The sequence below is a fragment of the Dermacentor albipictus genome, chromosome 1 (genome assembly GCF_038994185.2).
Source record: "Dermacentor albipictus isolate Rhodes 1998 colony chromosome 1, USDA_Dalb.pri_finalv2, whole genome shotgun sequence".
Taxonomy (NCBI): domain Eukaryota; kingdom Metazoa; phylum Arthropoda; class Arachnida; order Ixodida; family Ixodidae; genus Dermacentor; species Dermacentor albipictus.
This window is the reverse complement of record NC_091821.1, coordinates 141,559,761-141,584,177: the sequence shown is the minus strand read 5'-3', so window position 1 is coordinate 141,584,177 and position 24,417 is coordinate 141,559,761. Positions and strand designations below refer to the sequence as shown.

The 24,417-nt window shown below is 46.8% G+C and overlaps 1 protein-coding gene across 10 annotated transcripts in view; it reads right to left on the bottom strand.

Moving 5' to 3' along the window:
- Ac76E (adenylate cyclase type 2 Ac76E) overlaps positions 1-24,417 on the bottom strand; it is an 884,870-nt gene that overhangs the window by 175,784 nt on the left and 684,669 nt on the right. For all 10 annotated transcript variants that reach the window (XM_070526675.1, XM_070526630.1, XM_065429478.1 and 7 more), the window contains one exon: positions 19,492-19,603. In XM_070526675.1, the coding sequence (XP_070382776.1) occupies positions 19,492-19,603 (112 nt within the window). The remainder of the gene's footprint in view (positions 1-19,491; positions 19,604-24,417) is intronic.

Below are 24,417 nucleotides of genomic sequence, written 5' to 3'. Positions count from 1 at the left end.
CTTATTCGTAACCTTCGCCAGAGAGTAATTCGGTACACGAAGACAATTCGAGTCGCATTTAAGATTTTTATTTTTTCTGCGGCAACGAACGGAAAGCTTGCCACAAGATTTGCAGCGATGCCATTTCTGTGGAAGCGAGTGTATACATGCTTTCCAAAAACCCATAACAAGCGGCCATTCTGCCGTTGGAACTCGGAAAGTGATGCACTCCGGGCTAGTACATGTTCCTGTTGCCGGATTCACGGTTTGCAATTGGGCCGCTAAACGACGCCGGCGCAAAACTTATTGAACTGAACAACTTATTATTTGACAAAATACGGGAAAGTCGGGTGCCGGTACCAAATGTGCGTAGTAGCAAATAAAATATTTCAAAATTTTATTTGCAAAGCGCTTGCATTCTTTAATGTTATCTTCGTTCCCTTTCGGCGCTGTCGTATACAGGTGGCGTACGAAGTAAATAATGAGTAACGCTGTCGACCATCTAATTGTATTTGCTTGCGATCTACATTAACAGTCTCACTAAAGCAGCAGAACGCTGTCAAGCGACAACTGGCGCTAGCAAACCAGGAGTGGAACTCGCAAAGCTGCTCGCACGACGGAATGGAGGAAGCAATCACTATGTATTTCTGCACATCAGCGTCAATACAGCCGCTACCGTAAGCTGAATTTATGGCACACAAAATCGCTCACTTCAAAGCTTGTCAATGTGTGCGGAGCGCGGCCGCTGGGAAGGAGAACGGCAAATCAGTGGGGAATAAATTCACTGCAAAATATTTAATTTAGCCATTTGAATAAGCTCGGTGCACGCTTCAGAGACCTGATCATCGTTCCATAAGAAAAGCCTAACGAAAGCAAAAAGTAATCTAAGAACACCAGCACGGTTCTATTTTGATCTCGTACGAACATGCGGGAGTTATCGCTTTTTTACACAAATCTCCCTGCTGACGCTCTAAGAAAATAAAACAAATGAATACTTCGGTCCTATATAGCCCCAAAACTTCTTGAAAGAAACACACGCATGAACAAAATAATAAGCGCATACAAAGCAACACTCCCTATCGCAGCATCTCCCTCTTCCGCATCAATTTTTCTCGAGGTTTTTTTCCCCACAGATTTCATATGACTTATCTTTTACTTTTCCGTAATGAATCTCCTGTTTAGAACTTTACAAAGGTACAAAAAAAGGAAAAATTGCCTCGAAAGTAAAAACAAAAAATTAATCGCTCATTCACCGAGGGAACTTTTCGGAATTCTTAATTAAACTTGTGAAGACTTGGGGACGGCTCAAGCCTTTTCCAGAAGAGGGTTCCATTTTTATTCCGAGCAAAAAAGGAAGGGAAGAGAGTGCGCGCTACAACACCGAGGAAATGAGAGGTCGGGATATGTCTACGTCAATTTTATTCTTCATTTCATCTGGTCTCAAATGATAAATGCAAATTGCGGTACTGCTAGTACGTGTTTGTGTAAATGCGCGAAGGTCCATACCAGTTCTTAATGACGCGAACGCGGCCGTTCGCAGCAAGCTAGAAGCCGGCTGCGCGCTCGGCAATCATCTCAAATGACTGCACTAGCAGAGCGAAAGTTTTGAGAAAGCGGGGGGAGTTTCCGCGCTCGTTGTTCCAATAGATGTCAGTTTATAGTCGCTGCCAACCTCCTTAAACGTTGAGGTCGTTAAGCGACGCGACTCAAGTCTGTTGGAAGAATAAAAACGAAGACACTTGGAGGACCCTTCTGGCGCTGAGCAGCTGATTACCACCGTCGTGTAGTAGATGTCAACTACATCCTCGTCCCAATCTGTTACGGCCAAGGCTCCCTTCCGAACAATAACGACATCAATAAAAAAAAGATGGCCGTGTTAAACGAGCGATGCAAATCAGCAGAATAACGTAGCGCCAATTGTCTAACAATGGATCAAATAAAAGTCACATTTGGCTTCAGATACGAGTGTTGTACGTGTATGTACAACGTATTGCTTGTACGTTGTACGTTGTACAACGTATTGTACAACGTATATGTACAACGTATATGTACAACGTATATGTACAACGTACATCCTATTGCCGAGTGTTTGTTCTCCGTCACCAGTATTTTCTGGTAATTATCGCTTTCTTCCGGGGACCACTGTTCCCTGCTCGATGGGAATGGAAGTGGAGCCACCCGCACTCCCACCTGACGTAGTGGCGCCCGCGTCGGCAGCCTCAAGGAAGCGGAACAGCCTCTCGAGCGACAGCGAGGCTACCCTGATAGACTCGACCGAGAGCGACGATAGCTCCGACAACGACTACGTGACTGTCCCGAGTCAGAAAGCAAAGCGGCGGATGCTTAGAACCTCTGTGGACACATCTATTATGAGGACTCCGCAGAGTTCGCCGAAGTACACCATCCTTTTCTTACCTGTGCTACCCTCCGACAACATGAGGTTCCTCAACAGGCAAGTTGCATCGGTTGAACTCGAGAGACTGTTGCCAAATGGCAATGAGGACGTCCGAGTCAACCCTCGGAAGAATGTTGTCGCGGTAGACGTCGCCCAAGCGTCGGCGTTAGATTCTCTGCGAGCTGTCACTGTCCTCGGTGGCATGAACGTCCGTACCATCACCCCGATGGGAAAAGAGCCTACTACAGGCGTCATATATGACATTGATGCGGCCATCTCAGGCGAGGATTTACCATTTTTGATAAAGCCGGCCAATCATGAGACCCACATACTGCAGGTGGCCCGTCTCGGAAATTCCAGATGCGTGAAAATTTAAAGTGACTGCCTTCCATCGCATGTGAAGGTAGGTCATTTCCGACATGCTGTCCGGCCCTTTGTTCCCAAGCCACTTCAGTGCAGAAACTGCCAGAAATTCCGTCACGTAAGCGCCGTCTGTGGAAAGTCTGCTATATGTTCCCGCTGTGCAGCACAACACTCTGCAAGCCACTGCCAGGCAAAAACTTATAAGTGTCCAAACTGTCAAAGGCCCCACGATGCCTCATAAAAGGAGTGTCCTGGAGTTAAGCAAGAACTCTCCATCTTGAAGAAAATGGTGAGGGACCGGTCGACTCATCGTGAAGCAGCTGAAGCAGCTGCGTCTGCGACGTCGTTTCGTCGCAGACGCTCATCAAGGAATTCTGCTCTCCGCACAAAGAATACGCGTGCCGCAAAGCCTCTTGCTGCTGAATCTGCTCTAACCCCAGTGCAGAATGTGTCCAAACCACGTTTAGATAACGGAGCAGCTGAAAAGAATGCCGTGGATGAAGAATGGCCACCACTGCCAATGATAAGCCCTGTGGAAAAACTCCAACAAGGAGAGGCACCACAATGCTCCACCCCTCACCCAGATGAACTGACAGAGCATGACCGCCGAATTGTAACAATGCTCAAGTGTTTGACAAATGCGATTCGCACGCTTGTGGGCAACTCGAATACGCTGACAGCTCGAAGCACAGTGCAAGTGTTGGATGCCCTGAGCCCAGTGCTTGCAAATCTTGCGCAAGCACAATGGCTCTTCCACTCCCTTCACTCCGTGATGAAGAGTGTATTGCGACAATTTTCCAGTGGAATACCAGAGGACTTAAACCACGGATTTTACGCTTCTGCCAATACGTTTTTACGAACCGATTTCCTGTAGTGGTAATATGTGAACCGAACGTTTCAAAAGCGCTAAGACTCTCTGGATACGAAGCATTTATGGCGTCGACGTGCGGGCAATCCAGCAAAGTAATTGTTTACATCCGTACAGAACTAACTTACATTCCCCACTCGGTGCAGCCTCATGATGGAAATCAATACGTGTGTCTCCGCATTACAAAGAGTAAAGTGGCCTTCACCCTTATCGGCGCCTACATCTCCCCATATAGTCGGTTCGACGGCGACCGACTGCGAGACAACCTGACGGCGACTTCTGGACCCTGGATTACCACAGGGGACTTTAATGCTCATCACTTGGTTTCGGGTAGTTCCAGAATAGAGTCCAGGGGCCGGAAACTTGAGGAATTTGCTTCCGACCACGAACTCAGCATTATGAACGATGGCAGTCCGACATACTTGCGTGGTTCGAACTATAGCCGTTGCTTAGATTTGACTTTGGTGTCACAGCAACTTGGTCAAAATGTTCGATGGCTCTCTGACATCGAGACTCATAGCAGTGACCATAATCCCACCTACTTAAGAATCACTGGATTTGGAAGCTTCTCCTCTTCTACTTCCCGACAAGTATATATAAGGTGGTCAACATATAAGACAAAGGTGGAAGGGGCATGCAAAGAAGGATTTACCGGCACCATTGAGAACCTTATTACAAGTGTACTGGAATCGTCTAAGTAAATATTTACATCCGCTTAAAAACGTACGGATTTCGACATGGAATTTGAGCGACTTCGAACGATTCGCAGAAGGGCCGAGAGACGATACAGGCGCACCAAGTCAATTCATGACCTTAGAGCCACTCGTCGTACACAGAAGAAATTCCAACGCCGTATGGACAGGCTAGAGGAACAACGGTGAAAGACACTCTGCGAATAACTTGACCCCCGCAAGCCACTGTCTATCATACGGAGGACGGTGCGCGGCCTTGGCTCGTCTCCACAGCAACGACACCCATTCTCAGCCCTAGCCCTCCATCTAGACCACTCGCAGGTCGATATAGCCGAAGATTTCTGTGTGAGGATTGCGGGCAGTGTGGTCACCATCAATAGCGAAATTCTGGGTGAAGTTCCTGCGACACGCTTCCCAGAGTTGAATGCATCCTTCTCACTTGAGGAATTGGACGCCGCTGTGGACACATGCAGGCGTTCATCGTCGCCAGGACCAGACGGCATCACCTACGCTGCTTTATGCCACCTAGGTGAACATAGCCGAATTATACTTCTGGAATGTTATAACCAGTCATGGAATGATGGCATCGTTCCTGAGCGGTGGAAGTCCAGCCGCTTGATACCACTCCTGAAGCCTGGAAAGTCACCACTTGACCTAGCGTCCTACCGACCCATTTCGCTGTCCAGCTGTATTGGGAAGGTCATGGAAAGAATGATTCTCACACGCCTAGAGTGGTATCTTGAGCGCCACAACGTATACCCCGAGGTCATGGCTGGGTTTAGAAGAGGCCGTTCCTCTATTGACAACGTCATCGACCTCGCCACGTCTGTACAACAAGAAAAACACCACAAACGTATATCGGTTGCACTATTCCTCGATTTGAAAAGCGCCTATGATAATGTAACGCATGAAGCCATCCTTGATGCCCTGGAAATTAATGGAATTGGTGGACGCATGTTTCAGTGGATTCGGAGCTATCTATTCAAAAGATCCTTCTTTGCGCACAGTGCAGATGGCCGAACCGCTGACAATTACACTTGCCATGGCGTCTCTCAGGGTGGGGTTCTTAGCCCCACTTTGTTCAACCTTGCAATCCTTGGACATCTACAGGTTCCTAACTGGCCGCTCTTCGCGCTGCTGTCGAATACATTGAAAAAGAACCGCCCAACAAATGGGAACTATTTTGTGATTCGAAAGCAGCCATCCAGAGCTTGCGAAGTTTACGACGTGGCTATTATGAACAGCTGGTGTCACAAATCAACGAAACTTGCCATTGCGCTTCTGAACGAGAACATGATATCATATTTCAGTGGCTGCCGGGACATTGTGGCGTCGTTGGTAATCACCTCGCCGATGACGCTGCGCGACGTGCCCAAGCTGGCGCACCGACACTCCTTATACCTTTATCGAGAGTCGACGCTGCAAGAGAGCTTCGCAGTCTCGCTCGTACCATCACGTTAAGTTACTGGCATATACCACAGAACTGTAAGTGTCGTTTATACAGCCTCGACCTATCACTGGAACCTAAATTACCAGCGAACCTTTGACGCCGTGACGCAACACTGCTGTGTCGGCTGTGGGTAGGAGTAGCATTCACCAACTCCTACAGCTATCGTATTGGAATGGCGGATTCACCAATGTGCGCTAAGTGCAAGTGTGAAGAGACCATCAGTAATCTTCTATGCCACTGTTCTCGCTTCGATAATCAACGTGAGACTCTCCAGTGTACCTTGAATAGACTGGATGACAGGCCATTTACGGAAGCGAAGATCTTGGGAGCCTGGCTCACAGTTCATTAGCCCAGAAAGCAGTTCGAGCGCTTTTTCACTACCTGAAGGCAACAGACTTAAGTGCCCGACTATAGACATCCTACACCCAAGTTTTCTCTCTCTCTTTCCCTCCCCATTCCCCTCCCCACGTGTAGGGTAGCAAACTGGATTCAGTCTGGTTAACCTTCCTGCCTTTCCTTGTTCCTTTCTCTCTCTCTTCTCTCTCTAAACTATAAGGAGAGTCACGCTTTGAGGACGTTGGTCACATCATTGGACAAAACAGCAGAACGAATCGTTTTGTTCTAAAGCATTACGAATCTGTTCTTGATTAGGTACAACTGACGACAAGCCAAATTTGCAAGCGGGAAAGCGCTTTTCTTAGGGTGAAAAGAAGGCAGAAGTATCCATCCCACTATCCAAATAGGCCATTTTCATCATAGAGGGCATGACATGGCATCGTTGGCTCCTTTTGCTTCCTCATATCTGCCTGCATGATGACCAGAAGTAGCCTGTGGACACTAGTACGTTATAAAAGCAGCATGTGCAGGTTTTGCACTTTTTTTATCGCGCTTATTGAGCACTCTTTGTACCAGAACCGTTTTTCAGGACGACGCAGTATCAAAAAAGTTCCAAAAAACCCCCAAAGGCTAAGCTTTTCTCATGCGGAGCGCTTTTGCGTGTTAGTAACACTAATAAATAGATAACCCGTTTGGGAAGTTGCAGATACGGCAGAGTGAGATGCCAAACCTCACGAAAATAAAAGCATGCAGCTGTCACGAAAACATGCATCATGAAAGCACAGAAGACCTGCTTTAAATCTGAAGACACCACGATTGACGTCGAAAACGTACGCCAGGACCTCGCTGCCTGTGAATACTCTGCTAGCTTCGGCGCCTCGGCACAGTGTCAGTTGGCACGCCCCCGTTGTTCCCGCCTTTCGCCTACTGCATAAAACGCACCGTAATTCCTTGCGTTCCGGGTGCGAATGAATCGCTTTCCCGCTTGTTGCGCACGTACAACATGCATGTAGCACATGAATGAATGAATGAATGAATGAATGAATGAATGAATGAATGAATGAATGAATGAATGAATGAATGAATGAATGAATCCAGGGGTTTTACGTGCCAAAACAACGATTTGATTATGAGGCGCGTCGTAGTTGCGGACTCCGGATTAATTTTGACCTTTAAGGGGATCTTTAAAGTGCCCCCACTGCAGGGACACGGGCGTTCTTGCATTTCGCCCCCCTCGATATGTGGCCACCGCAGCCGTGCACGTAGCACATGCTCCTACACACACACACAAAAAAAGATGCCCTTAGGAATGAGCTGGTAAATGTTCCAGATAAAAATCAACAAAGAATACTTTCCTGGCGTCTTCGAGGTGCCATGTACAGAGTTCGAGCAGGTGTATATTGAAAAAAAAAAAAACGGAAATTTTAGGCGAAGGTTGCGGGCAACACGCGAAAGATGTGAAAAAGCAAAACATTGCCTCAAACGCCAATGCTGAGCACGCGGTATCTTTCGGTCATGAAATAGACTGCGGGAAGGAACGTATCCCTAGGAGAGGAAAAACAAAAATCTATGTTCATCCAGACTACTACTCCGAACCTCAGTGATGGCAGTCTTCCGCTCGTGCACGCGCGATGCTTGCGCCATCTCTTCAAGCCTACATGACTGTCTGCTCTTTCGCATTGTCCTTACTGTGAACACAAGACTGCCGTGTGGGAGCAGAGACGTTTAAAGTTTTTTGTAAAATATTTTTCTTCCTTGGTTGGCACTCTATTTTTTAATCATGCCTCTTTCCAACCAGATAAGATTCCGTGATACCCTCGATTCTATCAATGAAGCTACAAAGCCTCATAACATAGAGATAGAGCCCGGTCCTAGTTTAAATATTATTTAGCGTGTGTTTCTCATTGCGAACCTTACCAGCCTGTCATCTCATGTTTCCAATTGGTCATTACTTCGAAGATCAGCGTCAAGCAGTACAGCAGGTGGCTGAGAACATTAAAAAGTGTTCAGTGTCCCACTTACACTTACCATGCACGTGGTACTCCGCTACTCTAGATGTTTTTCTTAATTCTGCTATATAGCCTGAGAATGCCAGATAAAATTAAATTTACTGTGATTTTATTTCCGATATTCGTGGTAACAAACACTTTTAGTACGTTGGCTTGCACCATAATTTTAATCACTTTGATTCGGAGAACAGCTGCAACGAACATGTTGTAAAACATAACCGATCATTCCAGCCCTTGTTACGAATTAAAACCCAAGCTACCATAGTAACGCTGCATTATTTACGCAGACACCCGCTCTCAAATTTTCAGAGGAGTTTAGAATAAAACTCAAATATAACAATTCAGTGGAAAAGTACAGAAACCTAGTAAAACGCACAAAATGACTTCCACAAAACACTTTCATATCCGGTTCCACACTCTGATAAGTAGTTTTCATGCACACGAATAAACATCTCTCCTCCCTCTCCTTCTCTCCTTAATGTGAAGCGTTGTAATGTTTTCCTCTTTATTTGCGATATGACTTACATTAAGATAGAAATTTCATTTCCGGCAATGCTCTCCGTGTTTGTTTATCTTTGATTTTGCGTTTCACTTTCCGTGTTTGCGCAAGTCACAGTAATAATAATAATTAACCCGCCCACATGATTAATAATAATCACCTCCCACACACACACGCGCGCAAACACACACACACACACACACACACACACACACACACACACACACACACACACACACACACACACACACACACACACACACACACACACACACACACACACACACACACACACACACACACACACACACACACACACACACACACACACACACACACACACACACACACACACACACACACACACACACACACACACACACACACACACACACACACACACACACACACACACACACACACACACACACACACACACACACACACACACACACACACACACACACACACACACACACACACACACACACACACACACAAACACACACACACAAACACACACACACACACACACACACACACACACACACACACACACACACTCACGCACGCACGCACACACGCACGCACGCACACAAGCAAAAAAAGACACGACCAGTCAGAAGCGCGCAACGCGGGCAAAGCGTTTTTGATACCGGCTGGCACTTTCAATCCTTCAGGGCTCGATGGTAAAGTTTGAGCCATAAAACTAGGAAGTTTCTTCGGAGTGCCCGGAGTTACCAGGTTAAAGAAAGCTTGAGAAGAAGCTATGGACCGCGCAATGGGCGATGGAACGAAAAATGACTGGCGCAACGTTAAGGGGCGGGAAGACAGCGGTGTGGATTAAAGAGAAAACTGGCGTAGTGGATATTCCAGCTGACAGTACGAGAAAGAAATTTAGTTGGGCAGTTCATGTAATGCGTAGGGCAGATATCCGCTGGCCCATTGTAGTTACAGAAGGGTGCCAAGGGAAAGCAAGAGCAGCAGCGGACAGCACGGAACTAAGTGTTGGGATGGAATTGTAAAATTGGCAGGCATAGGAAAGGCTGCCAGATGATATAAGTGGAAATTTATGCGAGAAGCCTTCATCTTACATTGGACAAAATATAGGGTGTTGTCGATGATGACGACGATGATGACGTTTAAAAGTGGCACTGCGGTAATGCTGTACAAGTATGCACAGGATTGGCGCTAATCTATAGAAGCCGGGACTGGCGAATAGTGCTCGTTCTGTCAGGCTGAATGAGTCTCCATAAATGAGGGACGTGTCTCCACTGAAATACAAAGTAGCTTCGTGAAACACTTCACGAAACACTTCACGAAACAGCAGAAATACGAGTGCGTTATGAGCTATGTTGCTTTTATTATTGATTCTTCTGTGGCACGCTGCAGACCAGAAGCATGAAAACTATCGCGAAGTGCTTTGCTAGTTGCTTCACCATCCAGCCGCAGTTGCGCTGTAGACAGGAAAAGCAAAGCCAGAAGCTCACTACTATAGTACACACTAGAGCTACGGTTATTATAAGCCTTTGCCGCATCGGTGGACGCTATACAAGCTGACGCAAAATGCTTATAGTGTGCGATGTACTCCTTTTCGCGCATTCTAAAGCTCCCAAATTATTCTGAGAGGTATACCCCATGTGTATTTAGACAAATCGCGCTACGTAGCGCAATCCTGTTTCCATACTAAAGAGAGTGCTTCAACTCGAGGGCAGGCTTTGAAAACGTTTACTACGTTTGCAAGTGCGCCAACATAAACTCGTAAATGACTTCACACGCATTACTACGACATTCTTTTGCAATTTCCAGACAGCAGTGAATAATTGTCCACTTTTCATTAAACAAACGCTGTCGCCCATGGTAAAAAGTGGCAGTTCGTTCGTGAACAAAAAAAAAAAAGAAAGACAAGAAAGAGAACTGCAGTGAATACGGTCATCTTACAAAAACCCAGATCCGTTTCTCATGCAGCGCACTTTTCAGACAGCGATGAATGGAACTAATACTTATGTTTTCTTTTAATTTTTTACATTACTTCCTCGAAAAACTTTCCCGCACCTAAAGCTTACCGAGGATATTAACAGGCCATTAAATTGTTTCCCGTGTTCTTGCTCGTTAACTTTTCACTATAGGAGAGCTTAGTTTCGACAAATGACGCAGCGTTTGTCATTACGCTTTTTTTTTTCGTTTATTTGCGCCGGTTAGTGCTCGTTCCAAAAACCCATTAGAATTTTTCTACAAAGCCACGCTATTTTGCTTTAATCTCTAGAGCTCAAACATGTTGCGGAGCTTAACAACCACAACAAGCTACATTATGTTTAAAGGATTCTTGAGCAGGACAAAAAAAAAAGGGATAATGATACATTCGCCCCACTTTAAACATTCGAAGCGTTTTAGCGACTATGACCGAAATTTCCGAAGGCAGGATGGTAAACTTGATATGCCTTATTTTTTTATTATTTCTTTGCATAACGCCATGACGGTGGAAGTCAGCAAAGGTGTGACATGTTAATTAGCAGCCTTTATAACTCGACACCCAAATAGCTTTCTAATTAGTACTTTAGGGCGTATCGAAGCCCGCTACGTATACTGTTAACAGCATGACCATTAAATCGAAATCATTAGAGCAGAGCAGTGTTTACCATTTACCGGCATGCATGCCGCGCGTATTTTGCGAACGGATACCTGGAAGCCATGTGGTAGTCGGAAGAGTTTCTACATAGTGATATGTTTCGAACGCCGGCGGGCTTTGATCACGCGGGGACGTTCGTTTACAGTAGGCATTGATTATTACACTCTAGTCAAGCGAATTGATTAGAGTGGCACACTTTCTGACAGCCTGCGCCACTGATATCGTGTTATCGAAAAAATGTATTCTCCCCTCGCCCACGGCGCTTACTTTATCAGCTTTAAGAATGTGCTCACCGCTGCAGTTCAGGGCTATAAGATTCTGCGGCTGAGCATGAGGTCGTGGGTGCGAGTCCCGGACGCCATGGCTGCATTTAGGCAGGGGAGAACGCCCCCCCCCCCCAAGAAAAAAATAATAGAAGAAAGGTTTGAAGAGAAAGCAAAGCGCCTTTGTACTGGTTTCTCGAGCGCACGATAAGGAACCTATACAGGCGGCCAAACGGTAAATCCGGTTTGCTACCGTAGACTGGCGGACGGGGCTTTAGCCTCCATGTGTTTTCATTTTGAACCTTGCCATCTGCCGTCTGTCACTCCATTTCATTTTTATATTTCTACGTCCCTGTATAGCTAACTAAAAAGACGCAATGTTATTAACCTATCCACAAGTATTTGCATAACGCGGAAACTGCCAGAAACATGAAACTTTCCGGTAACTGCTCACGAATATTAGCGTGGTGCACATCTACACTGAATAACTCGACGCTGTGCAATACCTAAAAAAAAAAAAAAACGTTTCCAAGTCACTGCAGACCTGCTAAGACACGCATTCTTCTCTGGTCTTTCCTATTAATTGTCAATGTACGTTCGGTGCAGGGGCATGGCGGCAACCTGTACAACTATCTAGCGCGCAGAATTGCGCAATCGATTTCTGCTACGTTAAAAATTCCACCCACTTCGCTTCCTTGAGACACCCGATTTATACTCTTACTCCCAAAATTACTTCTCCATCAGGACATAGGGGCATTACTCCGTCGGTTCTTCTTCTACCTCCCCTGTAATCGTTCTCGGGCGGCGAAAGTTTCCGTAAACTACGGGATGGTGCGGCGCTGATGCCTTCCGCCACCTGGGCCCAGGGTAAGACAAATGAAGACCTCGTGCTCTGCCCAGAGGATTCTACTCTAGCATCTGCACCGGGCGTTCGTGCGTTGTGAATCTGCCCAGGGGCGAAACCTACACGAGAGAAAATTCAGGAGCTCTCAAGTTACGAATTGGTCAGACAGACAGCTGACCAGTTCGTAACTGGTCAGCTGTCTGTCTTGTTCATGAACTTGTCCATGAGGACACGTGTCCGCTCACGGACAAGTTCTTTAAGCCGCTGTTCCAATTCTTGTATGAAAGGACCTGTGGGCTTTTATTTAAACACCAATATAAGCTGCAGGAACCGCTGTTGGAATAAAAAAAAGTAGGTCGTGCATTTTACACGTCGTGAGGATCCTGCTGGCCCACTAAGTCCGAGATCTATTCGAACTTTTCATTTCCCGCGCGCATTTCGAGAACTATGGTGGTTATAGTCGTTCCTCAACTTAAGCCCTGTATCAGTGACATTATTTAGCTGTGGTCTCTATTTCGAATATATAAGTTAATAAGAAAAAAAAACTGCTGGCCCAGTTCACTTGTGCCAGCAACTCTATGTCTCAAAGAATGTGAGGCCGCATTTGCGATTGTATTCGTCTTTAAGAATTATTTCTCCTTTTTCAGCACCTCACTTTTCATTGCTATCACCACTGATAGGACGCCGTCTATAATAACCACTCCTTGTGCGGGTTTTTTCTTGTTTATCTAGCACATCTTTATTTAGGAAAATATATTTCTCAAGTTCTTAGTGCTCCTTCAGTAGACATCCCTTCAAACAGCATAGTAGTTAAAAATAATCTAACTCATCCCCAGCTCCTTCTTTCGGAATTTGAAGAAATAAAAGAGATGAATATAAGCTGCACACTGGCATAGCATAGGCCACAAAAGAGCAATATAGTGGGCAGACTGCGGGTGCGAACTCTAGTATAAAAGCTCCGTCTTTTCCAATCCAATATTGAATTTCTGAGAGCAAGAAAGCGCGCCTTACGTATACATCTGCCGAGTATTTCCCGATCGTGCCGTTTGAATAGAACGCAATAAAATAGACTGAATTAATTATTATTTTTATCATTAATTGCCGGCTGCCACGTTTCGCACTCTTGAAAAAGCAAATGACCGTCTATAGAGACTGTGGATTCTTCCTACATCATTAGGTCTGCTGCGCTAAACGCTACTTGCAAATTGCTGTTGTCAGACGGAGTTTCGACACCAGGCAAATGGATTTGCGTCGCTTCAAGAAATGTGTATTCGGCACCTCTGTCATGCATAAAACCGAGATATGTCATTTCTGGTCTCTGAAACGCATATCGGGTTGTACTCGCAAGCTTTCTATTAGCCCACTTGCGCTAGTGTCTTCGCTTGTGGCTGCGTGCTTGTCTTGTCGCGGATACCAAGAAGCTTGAAGTGCTCGACAGTTTAATAGAGTAGACCGTAAAAATGACCAGTGGCTCAGTTTCTGTCTTGGCATCCATACTCAACAATACATAAGAGGAAAGTTTAGCACGGTTGCTCCTATCTACATACATGTAAAAGGAGAATTCGTTTTTCTCGACAACCACTGCACCAAATTTGACGAGGGTTGTCGCATTTAAAAGAAAAACTTAAAATCTAGTGACTGTATGCTTCAATTTTTTATTTAGGTTTTAAATTTTTTATTAAAAATCGGTGATAATCAACAATTTTTAGAAAACGAGACTATCAAGTTTAGAACTCTGTAACTCAGCAACAAAAAATGATAGCACAATTCTGTGAATTGCATATAATAGTACATCTAAAGCGGACAAAATTGATATGTTACACTAGAATCTGAAAAAAAAAGTAATATGGAAATATAACTTTTGCAGAACCCTTGTACACAACGTAACGAATTCACGTAAGGTGTAAATTGGCATATCGAACTTGTCCGCTTTGAATGATCAAATGGATGCGGTTTAGAGAACCGGGATATCTGTTTTTGATGCAGATACATTAATTTATAAACTTCCTGCGTCTATATTTTTCGGACTTTAGAATTTTTGAAAATCCTTTTCGCAAAGTTCAGGCTCCAAATAGAAATTCCGCTTCCAACAGTAACTATAATTTGACTTTCTCTCTCAAATGCAAGAAATTTCATTAAAATCGGTTCAGGGGTTACTTAAAAAAAGCGTTTTTGTATTTTACATGTATTTGAATAGGCCGCGTCGGAGTTGGGCCTGAGCTAAAGCTTCCTTTTTTAGGTTTGTTTCGCCTCTGTTTGGAAGCGACAGAAATAGACATCTACAATGACGGTACACACACGGTACAATTGCTCATCGTTCATGTTTTGTTCTCCCGCTCATTAAGAATTGTTTCGATCACTTTCCCGCCACAAGCTTTGAGCAGCTTGCATGCTTAATCAGTGACGGACATTTTTAAAAATTATGCGGTCCTAGAGACAGGAAGCGTGCGTCGCATTTCATGCCACCATTATTGCTAACACACCCATTTTCAAGAAAACATTCACATGACAACAGCCAAATTCAACCGTATTGTGACGTTTGTGCACTGAAGTTGTGACGTCAAGCTTCTTTCAATTGCGCTACACGCTACTGTTTGATAAAGGCAGATCAAAGTTTACAGCAACACTGTTACAGCTTATGTGTTGCCATTCACAATCACTTATTCCGGGGAGCAAAACCAGAACGGAAATTTTATTTCAAGACTCTTCAGACAAGGGCAGGAAAACCGCCAAAAAACTTTGCTGGACCGCTTCGTTAAACAGTGAAACTTATCTCCACTAGTAGCTCCAGTTCAGTAAAGCTTTGAATAATTGTAGTTATTCAGTAATGTAATCGTGAGGTCTCCTGTAATGGACCTCTATTGGGGCTAACAGTATAAATAAACAAAGAAACAAATAGTCGCGACTCAAAAAAGCCTCTAGCATGACACTGCTTAGCTGCGGCTGTGAGCAACAAGGCGTAATATAAACAAAGTAGATGCACAAATTAGTTACTTCTTTGGTAAAAGATACACAATTGAGTTCCAAGCTTGACTATGCTTCCAATAAAGCCGGATACACTTCGGGAATTGGCTTTAGCCTCTCTGTTGTTGCACAGTAGTGCCCAAAAGTTAAACGTCGAGGCGGTACATTTTCTTCCCACAATTTTATTATTAAAATAAACTTTACAGCGTCTCGCCCGCGAGGAAAGGAGATGCAGACTGTCCGCGCCAGCGCAAAAACGCGCTCGACGTGAGGCAAACAACACGAGTGCGGACAAAAAGCCTTATACAGTTTAGTGCGATAGCGCAGTTGAGTGCACGGAGCCGCGTAAGGGTACGAATAAAAGACAAAGAAAGAAATAAACACGCTAAAATAGATTCCATTTCCATAGGAACACATTTCCAACAGAGGAACTTCCGTGACCGTGAAAGCCACAGGCGGGCGGCATGCCGAGGCACGCCGTCTGTGTATCGGCGAATGCTTTTGCATCGTTTCCGCGTTTGTCATGAGCCACCAAACTGAAAACTTCGCTTTTTGTCCGCGGGCTTTTGCGCATTGCAGAGAGACGGTGACTTGCGCTAATGAGAGCGTGGGAGAAACCTCTAGCTTCGTTTTCAAGTTGCGCCCGATTTTAACGAGGAACGATTCCATGCAGCCACCGTTGGTTAACGAGTTCGTTGTTGTAGCACCACCATCCAAAGTATTTCAAAATTGTATTGGCGCCAATGACTTGTTGCACGTTTATCTTCCCACGCGAAGTTTCCTGCTATGATAACACTGTTCAATACGACAATGCTGCAGGAAGTGGCTAATTCCCGAGTCTTTTCATATTTGTACTGAAAAGTGTTCGTCATTGGCAAGGGCCGTGGCTATATATCACCTCACGTCATCATGACGCGTCTTCCAAGAAACCTCAACTGCTCAGAGTATTTTCGTAAGGCTTCCAAAAGCGGGAAGACTCAGCTTGTGGCGCTGTAGTGAGCGTTAGCCCGTCGGGATGAGGGAGGATTGGGTTGGGCCGGGTTAACCAACCCCTCCTAGATTGCAAGCCTATGCACTCTGTGCTACATTACCGAAATATACATTGCGAAGCTTGGTGTGACTAAAGCGGTGACGTCAAAATCACTGCGGCTTACTCAGGAGCATCCCTCGGGAGCATCCCCATGAACAGTTGGGCAAAGTAGTATGACGTCTTGGATCGAAGTGCACAGACCTTGTACTATCTAGGAGGCGCTGTGTAAACCTGTCTGCGCGTGGTATTCCGTGTCTCTTGGCAAAGTAGCCCACACAAACGTAGTTTGGTCGAGAGTGCGCAGCTAGCTGCGAGGAACTGCGAATTTTGTTCGCTATCTTCGTTGTCTTGCCTCTATGCAAGATCTTAGCCCGCCGTAAAAGTGTTTATGTAAATGCTACCGGATGCAGCTGTCTAATCCCGCAGTTCGACCCGAGTGACTATCGTTGGTACAAAGTAAATGAACTTCCAATGAGCGTGATGTGAGTGAAACTGTAATAGCTGCAAGGCAGGAAGGCAGGAAGGAAGGAAGGAAGGTATAAACGGAAAGACAGGGAGGTTAGCCAGTTCTCAGACCGGCTGGCTACCCGGTGCAGGGGAAACGGGGTAAAGGGATAAAAGATGATAGAAAAGAGATGTTATAAAAAAGGAAAGAAGAGCTAGAAAGAAAGAGGAAAAAGCAAAGGAGAATACGACACTGCTTAAAGTCTGCCTTTAAGACCAGTTCCCTGCAAGAAGTGCAACAACACTTTCAAAGCCTTGCGTGCTGAGGACGGTCTCGGCCAGTGTCCCAGGGCCCTTTCATCCGACAAAAGGCGTTTGTCAAGACTATCTAGCGCTCTTGAGAGTTCTTTTCTGGGCGCACTGAAGCGGGGACATTCATAGAGAAGGTGGGTGATTGTTTCCTAACACCTACAGTTATCGCATGTAGGGCTGTTGTCCATTCCGATTCGAAATGAGCAAGCATTCGTGAAGGCCACGCCAAGCCACAAGCGGCACAGAAGCCTCTCCTCAGCTCTAGATAGTCCTGACCGAAGACGTAGCCATAGATTCGGATCCAAGTTGTGGAGACGAGCGTTGGTAAATTCCATCGAGTTACACTGTGAAAGTGTAAGTTCACCTACGAGTGAACGAAGCCTTGCAGCTGGGCCTGGTCTGAATAACGGTATAGCTATAAAGCGGAGGCCATCATGAGCAGATCGGGCGGCGTCATCTGCACGGTCGTATCCGTAGATATCACAATGGCCCGGTATTCACTGATAAATGATGTGTCCTACCCATCCCGATGGTAGGCAAGATCCGGGTATTAGGAATGATGGTAGAACACAAGGGCGGCAATGGCGAAGCACTTCGCAAGATAACGGCAAAGGCCACCAGCACGATGCAGCTCATTCCACGCATCACCAACAAACACGCGGGCATGCGCGAAAGCAGCGTCATAGGGCTCATACAAACCTTCGTCATTTCGCGAATGAAGTACACGGCAGCGTTTCACAACTGGACTGTAGCGGAAAGAAACAAGTCCAACGCCCTCATACGCAAGTCGTACAAATGTGCGTTGGGACTTGCACCTGGAGTCAGCACCACCAAGCTCTTAGAACTAGGCTTACAGAATGCGCTCGAGGAACACGTGGAGGCGCAACAAGTGTCCCAATTCGAGCGCCTATCCAAAACCCGCCGGCGCCGACACGTGCTGGAAAAGCTCGGCATCACATACCACACGCAGCACGGCATCAAAGTAGAAATTCCAAGAACCATACGCGAGCAACTATACGTATCCCCATTGCCTCGCAACATGCACCCACAACACCACACGGGGAGACGTAAAGCCAGGGCACAACACATGAACCAAAGCTACTCATACAACAAGGAGGCGGTCTTCAGCGATGCAGACTGTTATCGAGATAGGAATAGTTTCGTGGCGGCAGTTACTAGCCCCCGAGGCAACCACCTGACGAGCGTCCCCGTGAACATGGCACATGCCGAAGAGGCAGAGGAAGCGGCCATAGCACTGGCCCTCACACAAACCAAAGCGACATACGTGATCTGCGATTCGCAAACGGCAATTCGCAATTTTGCAAATTGGCGCATCTCGCAAGAGGCGTATCACATACTCCAGCGACATCCCATACACCAGGGAGTGGCCGACTTCGATAACCGAAGGCATTTGCTATGAATCCCGGCACACACTTGATTGAGCACCCCCAACGAAGCGGCTCACCGCGTTGCTCGAGGCCTCACTCACGGAGAATCGTCGGAGGAAGAGCTCCCGCGGTGTACTGCAAACGTCTGGGCGTGGGAGGATCGTATGACCAGGTTCCCCGACATCACGACATACTACCAGTTACAAAGATGCGTATACCGATTCCCTCACACTAGGTTAGGCAGGACGCAAGCAGTAGACTTAAGACAATTACAAACGGATTCTTACAGAAACCCCAGACTCATGCACGCCATGTATCCAGAAATGTACACTACAAACAGATGCACATCGTGTGGCGAGGTTGCCACACTTAATCACATGTTACGGGAGTGTCGAGACTTAACGAACAAGTCGGGCAGTGCCGAACGCTCCGTCTCTTCCGCCGCCAGCCTCCGCTCGCGCTGGAAGACCGCACTGCTCAGCTTGAACCTGACAGCACAACTCTGGGCCGCCCAGCGAGCCGAGGAAGCCGCTTCGAGACAAGGTCTCGGAACCGCGTCCGCGGCGGGCGCCCAGATCCACTAAAAAGACGCCGGATTCGAATCTTATTGATTTGAAAATAAAGTTTCTCTTATAAAGTTTCTGTCTCTCTTTCTCTATTGTGTGGTGATGAAGAAAGTCTTATATCAGCGACTAATTGTTCACTCGATCCATGATGAAGTGGCAGCATAATGCACTTAAGAGCAGACGGAGAAGGGTGACGATGTCTGTGACGGCTCTTCAATTACGAATTCTAGAGCAGCACGGAGGGCGGCGAGTTCCGCAGCCGTCGATTATGTAAAATGCGACATCTTGAATTTTATGGTGCCGGACTTCGCGGGAATAACCACTGCTCCTGCTGAGCTTGCAGAAGAAACCGAACCATCCGTGTAAATGTAAAAGCTTCCGCTGTGCTTATCATGCAGGAACAGTAATGCGGCTTGTTGTAGCGGCAAGATGTAGTAATCAGCTCATCACCTTCACTTACCTGCGCAATCTGGTCAAAGCGGCCAAAGAGCTCGTTGAGCGTCTGCACCAGGTCCGACGCGGAGAGTTGTTCCGACAGTCTCGTGAAGTTGACGATGTCCGCGTACAAGATACTGCAAGTAGGCAAGAAATAGAAGCAACGGTTTAAGTAAGAATTTCAAGCTCGCCCATATCCACGCCAGGGTAAACATTTAGTAAAACGGGCATTATAAGTGCTCTAAAACCGCAATAAGAATGTTGAAACGGAGAATGGATCACATCTCTACCTTTAATAAAGTTAATAGACCTTTAATAAACTTAATATCTTAGCGAATATTATGCTCTGATATTTCTTATGACGTGACTTCTCTGTGCAAGTTTAAATAATTTGAAATTGAAAATATATAGACTGCGTAAGTCCACGAAGTCGTAAAGATATGAACTAAATATATTGCAGCGCTGCCCGTGCGGGGAGGGTAACAACAAAATATTATGTAGCACACACTCTCTCCTACACTGGCAACGTCTTCTTTCACAGCACGATATTGTGTGATGCCTTGGAGGTGATCCGAGGCGGACGTTCGTGACGAACGGCGACGTGATTGGTTCAACATTTCAGAGTATTAGCTGAATGAATGTGTACTAAGTGTACTTATTTGCTGCTTTCTAGAAAGTATACCTAATGGGGAATTCAATAACAGAAATCGCGAACGGAAGCCGTAGCAACTTTCTCATGATGATACGCTGTCTGTGACTAGCAGGCGCTCAACGTGTTCTTTTTTCCTTTTTTCTGTTTTGAAAGCGAGCATTGTGGGGTTACATTTTCATCACGTGTGAGATGCAAGCGTTTCTTGGTCATCTATGCCACGTGAGAATTGTCTAGTAGGAATACAGACAACATTGGTCTCGGGAACCCGTTATAGCAGGTTGTAAAGAAAGAGCTTGACAGGCGCGAAAATAAAGAAAAGGTAGAAAAGAGCCATGACATGATGGCCAACCGCTAATATAACTTTGCATCTTTTCGACGAAGGGATTCTTGTAGAGAACACTGTTCCTTCGCGCTGCATTATTTTTTTTTTCCCGTGTGTTACTGGGAGACGCCGCTCCCTTTGCCATGGCAATGGAAGTGGAGTCGGCAGAACGCCGACGCGAAGTGACTACTTCGGCAGGAACCGGCCCGAGGAGGAGGAGGAGGAGGAGGAGAAGGAGGAGGAGAAACATTTATTTAAAGAAAAGGAAAGGACAAGCAGGTGTCTTTCTGCTTGTGCGGGAGGCGAACTTAGTCCAGGACTCCTGCGGCTCTTGCTGTTTCCCGGGCCCGCCGCACCAGTTGCTGCTGGTTATGAGGGTCCGAACTAGTCAGCACGGCATCCTACTGCTCGGATGTGGAATTGGGTATTTGCGAGGCTGCCTTCACGTTGGGGCACGCCCATGTGGTGTGATATAGGGAGGCGTAACCATTACAAAGGGGACATTTGTATGAGTATAGTGTAGGGTGTATTGCGTGCAGTCTGCTTAAATGGGGGTAGGTATTGGTTTGTAATTGTCGCCATGTTATGGCGTCTTCACGTGAGAGGGTCTTTTGTGGAGGTGGGTATTGTCGTCTGTTCAATTTGTGGTGTAGTATGGCGTTGTATTGTAAAGGTACGGGCACCATAGATGCGGCCGTATCCCCGTCTTGTGGCGCCCGAAAGGCGTGAGCTCGGGGTATACAGCGCGCGCACGCTGATTTCCACGGAGAGACTCGTGTCGTGGAGTCCATACTATTTCAACGTCCGGGAATCGGGAGGCTTGTTTGAGGAGTCGGTGGGCGATTGAAGATACTCTGCCTCTCGCGTAGCTTCGGCAAGCTGCCTGGGAGTCAGTAATAATTGTGACGTACTCGTTGGTCGGACTAGAGGTGACGGCTAAGGCGATAATTGTCTCCTCCGCTACGAGGGCGCTGGAAGTGCGGACCGTCATCGAGACGACCTCTTGAAGGTTATGGTCGACAACGCTGGCCATCGTGGCTGCTTTTTGGGGGTACTGCGCGGCATCTGCGTATAAAGTGGTGGGGAGACTGCCATATTTTGTCTGTAGAGTCTTTGCGCGAGCTTGGCGACGATCGGCATGATGTTCCGGGTGATAGGGGCTACCTTGATGTGCTCCCAGAAGTTGGGGGCCAGATGGATTGCTTGTTCGTGGCCTTTTCCGTGTGTGGGGTAGCCTAGGCGCGCTAGGACTGTTCTTCCTGTTAGTGTGAGGGCTAGGCGTTTTCGTTGACTTGTGAGGTGGGCGTCTGTAATTTTTCTTATTGTATTATGGACTCCTAGGGCTTCAAGCTTGAGTGTCGCTGTTCCCGGTGGTAGGCCGAGCGCTTGCTTGTAGGTTTTCCGAAGAAGTACGTCTGATTGATCTATCTCATTGGGAGTGAGGGGTAAGTAGGGGGCAGCGTAGGCAATGCGACTGATTATCAGGGCCTGGACAAGCTGTATTATGTCCCTCCAAGTCAAGCTGAGAGAGAGGACACTGTGTTGTACTCCTGCTCAAGCGGTTGCGCCTCAGATGATGAAGAAGACTTCGAAAGAGTGGTACACCGGAAAGTCAAAAAAAGAAACATCAGCGGACGGTCTTCGTCAAGTAAAGCCCAGACCACACGTAAGCTTGCGGACGCGCGCAAGCTCGCGTTCACGCGCGCACGCATGCGCAGACGGCGCGGCATGGCTCGTACGCGTCGAAACGCGGCGTGATATCGGGGAACAGCTACTGTCTGTTATCGCTCGCTTGGGTTGCCTCGCGTCGGCGCGCCTGGCTACGCAGCTACGGCGCGGAACGTTCAACTCTCAGTGAAGCAGATTTATATCATGCAAGAAAGTGCTTCTTCTTTCCTTTTTTTGCGTTCATCTAACAGCTATAAAAATATAACAATTACGTTTGTAGATATCGAAACATATTGAAATACTGTCGATAACGAAGTACGAAGCGGCGCCTGCCAAGGCGTCTGTGAGCGAGCCCAGTGAGCGCGCGCTGTTGCGCGTCTTTGTGGATGCAAACCGCCATTACTCGCGAGGCGCGGCAGGCACTAGGCGCGCGGACGGGAGCTTGCACGCGTCCGCAAGCGTGCGCGTGGTCTCGGCTTAAGTCAATCGTCACGCAACAGCGAAGGCCATCGGCGCACACAATTCTTTTTGTGCCGGACACACCTGCCGGTAACCTCAACCGCCTTAATTAAGAAGTGATTTCCGTTTCTTTTAAGGCTCTTGTCTCATGAGAAATCAAGGATATCAGAATTAATAATCGAAAGAACGTCCTGGCTATTGATGTCCACAACCGAAGCGCAATCAATGCTTTAATGGCAATAAAGTTGCTGGGCAACATCAATGTCCACTACCTCATTACGCAGGACAACGAAACCACGGATGGTGTTGTTTATGATATTGACGCATCGATTAGCGACAGCGACAGCGAATTTTAATCAAACCTGTGACAGATGGCATTGCCTTACTGCAAGCTTGGCGCCTTGGCAATTCGATCTGTGTTAGGCTTGTCTTTAAAGGTGACTGCTTACCATCACATGTAAAGGTTGGTCACTTTCGGCATGTGGTACGGCCTTTTGCACGCAGAAGGTGTCAAAGAATTGGACACGTGATTGCTGTCTGCCGAAATTCAACAATATGCCCACGATGTTCCGAACAACACGACACTGACACTTGCCGTGTAACGGAGCTCAAGTGCCCAAACTATCAAGGATCGCACGCTGCATCCCCAAAAGACAGCCCACGACTAAAGAAAGAGCAGAAAATCTTGAGAAAAATGGCCAGCGACGCATCACCACACAGAGATGCTTCTGCTGCGATAAGGCGACATCGCTGCCGGAAACGAAAGTCTTCGAAATCCTCTTCCGGTTCAAAAGAGATACCTCATCCGGCAACGCCGCCTCCTGTTCCATCTGTCCCCAATAAGAGCATGAATGTCAGCGAAAAAAGCCGCCATGCTACTCATGCTTCATCAAGTGAGATGTGGCCAGCACTGCCGAAGACATGCGACGCGCCAGAGCCAGAGCACTTGACTCGCCGCTTAAAGTCCAATGTCGCTGCAGTTGACCACATGCGATACAAGGATTCACAAGTGATTGCTATGCTAAAGTCACTCACGAATGTCATGCGTCTACTACTGACAAAAAAGGGCACTCCGGCTGCTCGTATCGCACTGAAAGTACTGGACGCGCTGACTCCAGTGCTTGAAAGCTTCGCATAGCACCATGGCCCGCCCCTCGCTGCCCTTCCACGACGATGTCAAGAAAGCATCTTTATTGCAGTGGAATGCCCACGGCCTCAAACCGATAATTTCAGATTTCCGACACTTTGTCTTCGAAAACCGTTTTCCCATCTCGTAATTTGCAACCGAACGTGAATATGAGCGATGAAATTAGGAAATTCGCGGGCGATAGTTGGAGTCGGTTGGCGCAGGAGAGGGGTAATTGGAGATCGCAGGGAGAGGCCTTCGTCCTGCAGTGTACATAAAACAGGCTGATGATGATGATGATGATGATGATGATGATGATGATGATGATGATGTGCAGAATATCGTACGCATGTCTGGCTATGAGGCATTCATGTGTTCTATCTGTGGTAATGTGAGCAAGGTGATTGTATACATTAGATGTGATCTGACAAACGTGTTTCACCCAGTCCCGCCTCACGACGACAACCAGTACGTTTGTTTAATCGTGAAAACGAAAAAGCTTTCGTTCACTCTCGTCGCTGTCTACATTACTTCTTAAGGTTGCTTCGGCTCTAAACTACTGTGCGACGTGCTATCAGCGGCACCCGGTCCTACGACTCTTACATGAGATTTCAATGCTCACCATCCGCTTTGGGGGAGTTTGAAGATGGACTTCCGGGGAAGGAGACTAGCATCCTTTGCCACACAACACGATTTTTACTGCCTCAACGATGGTAGTTCGACA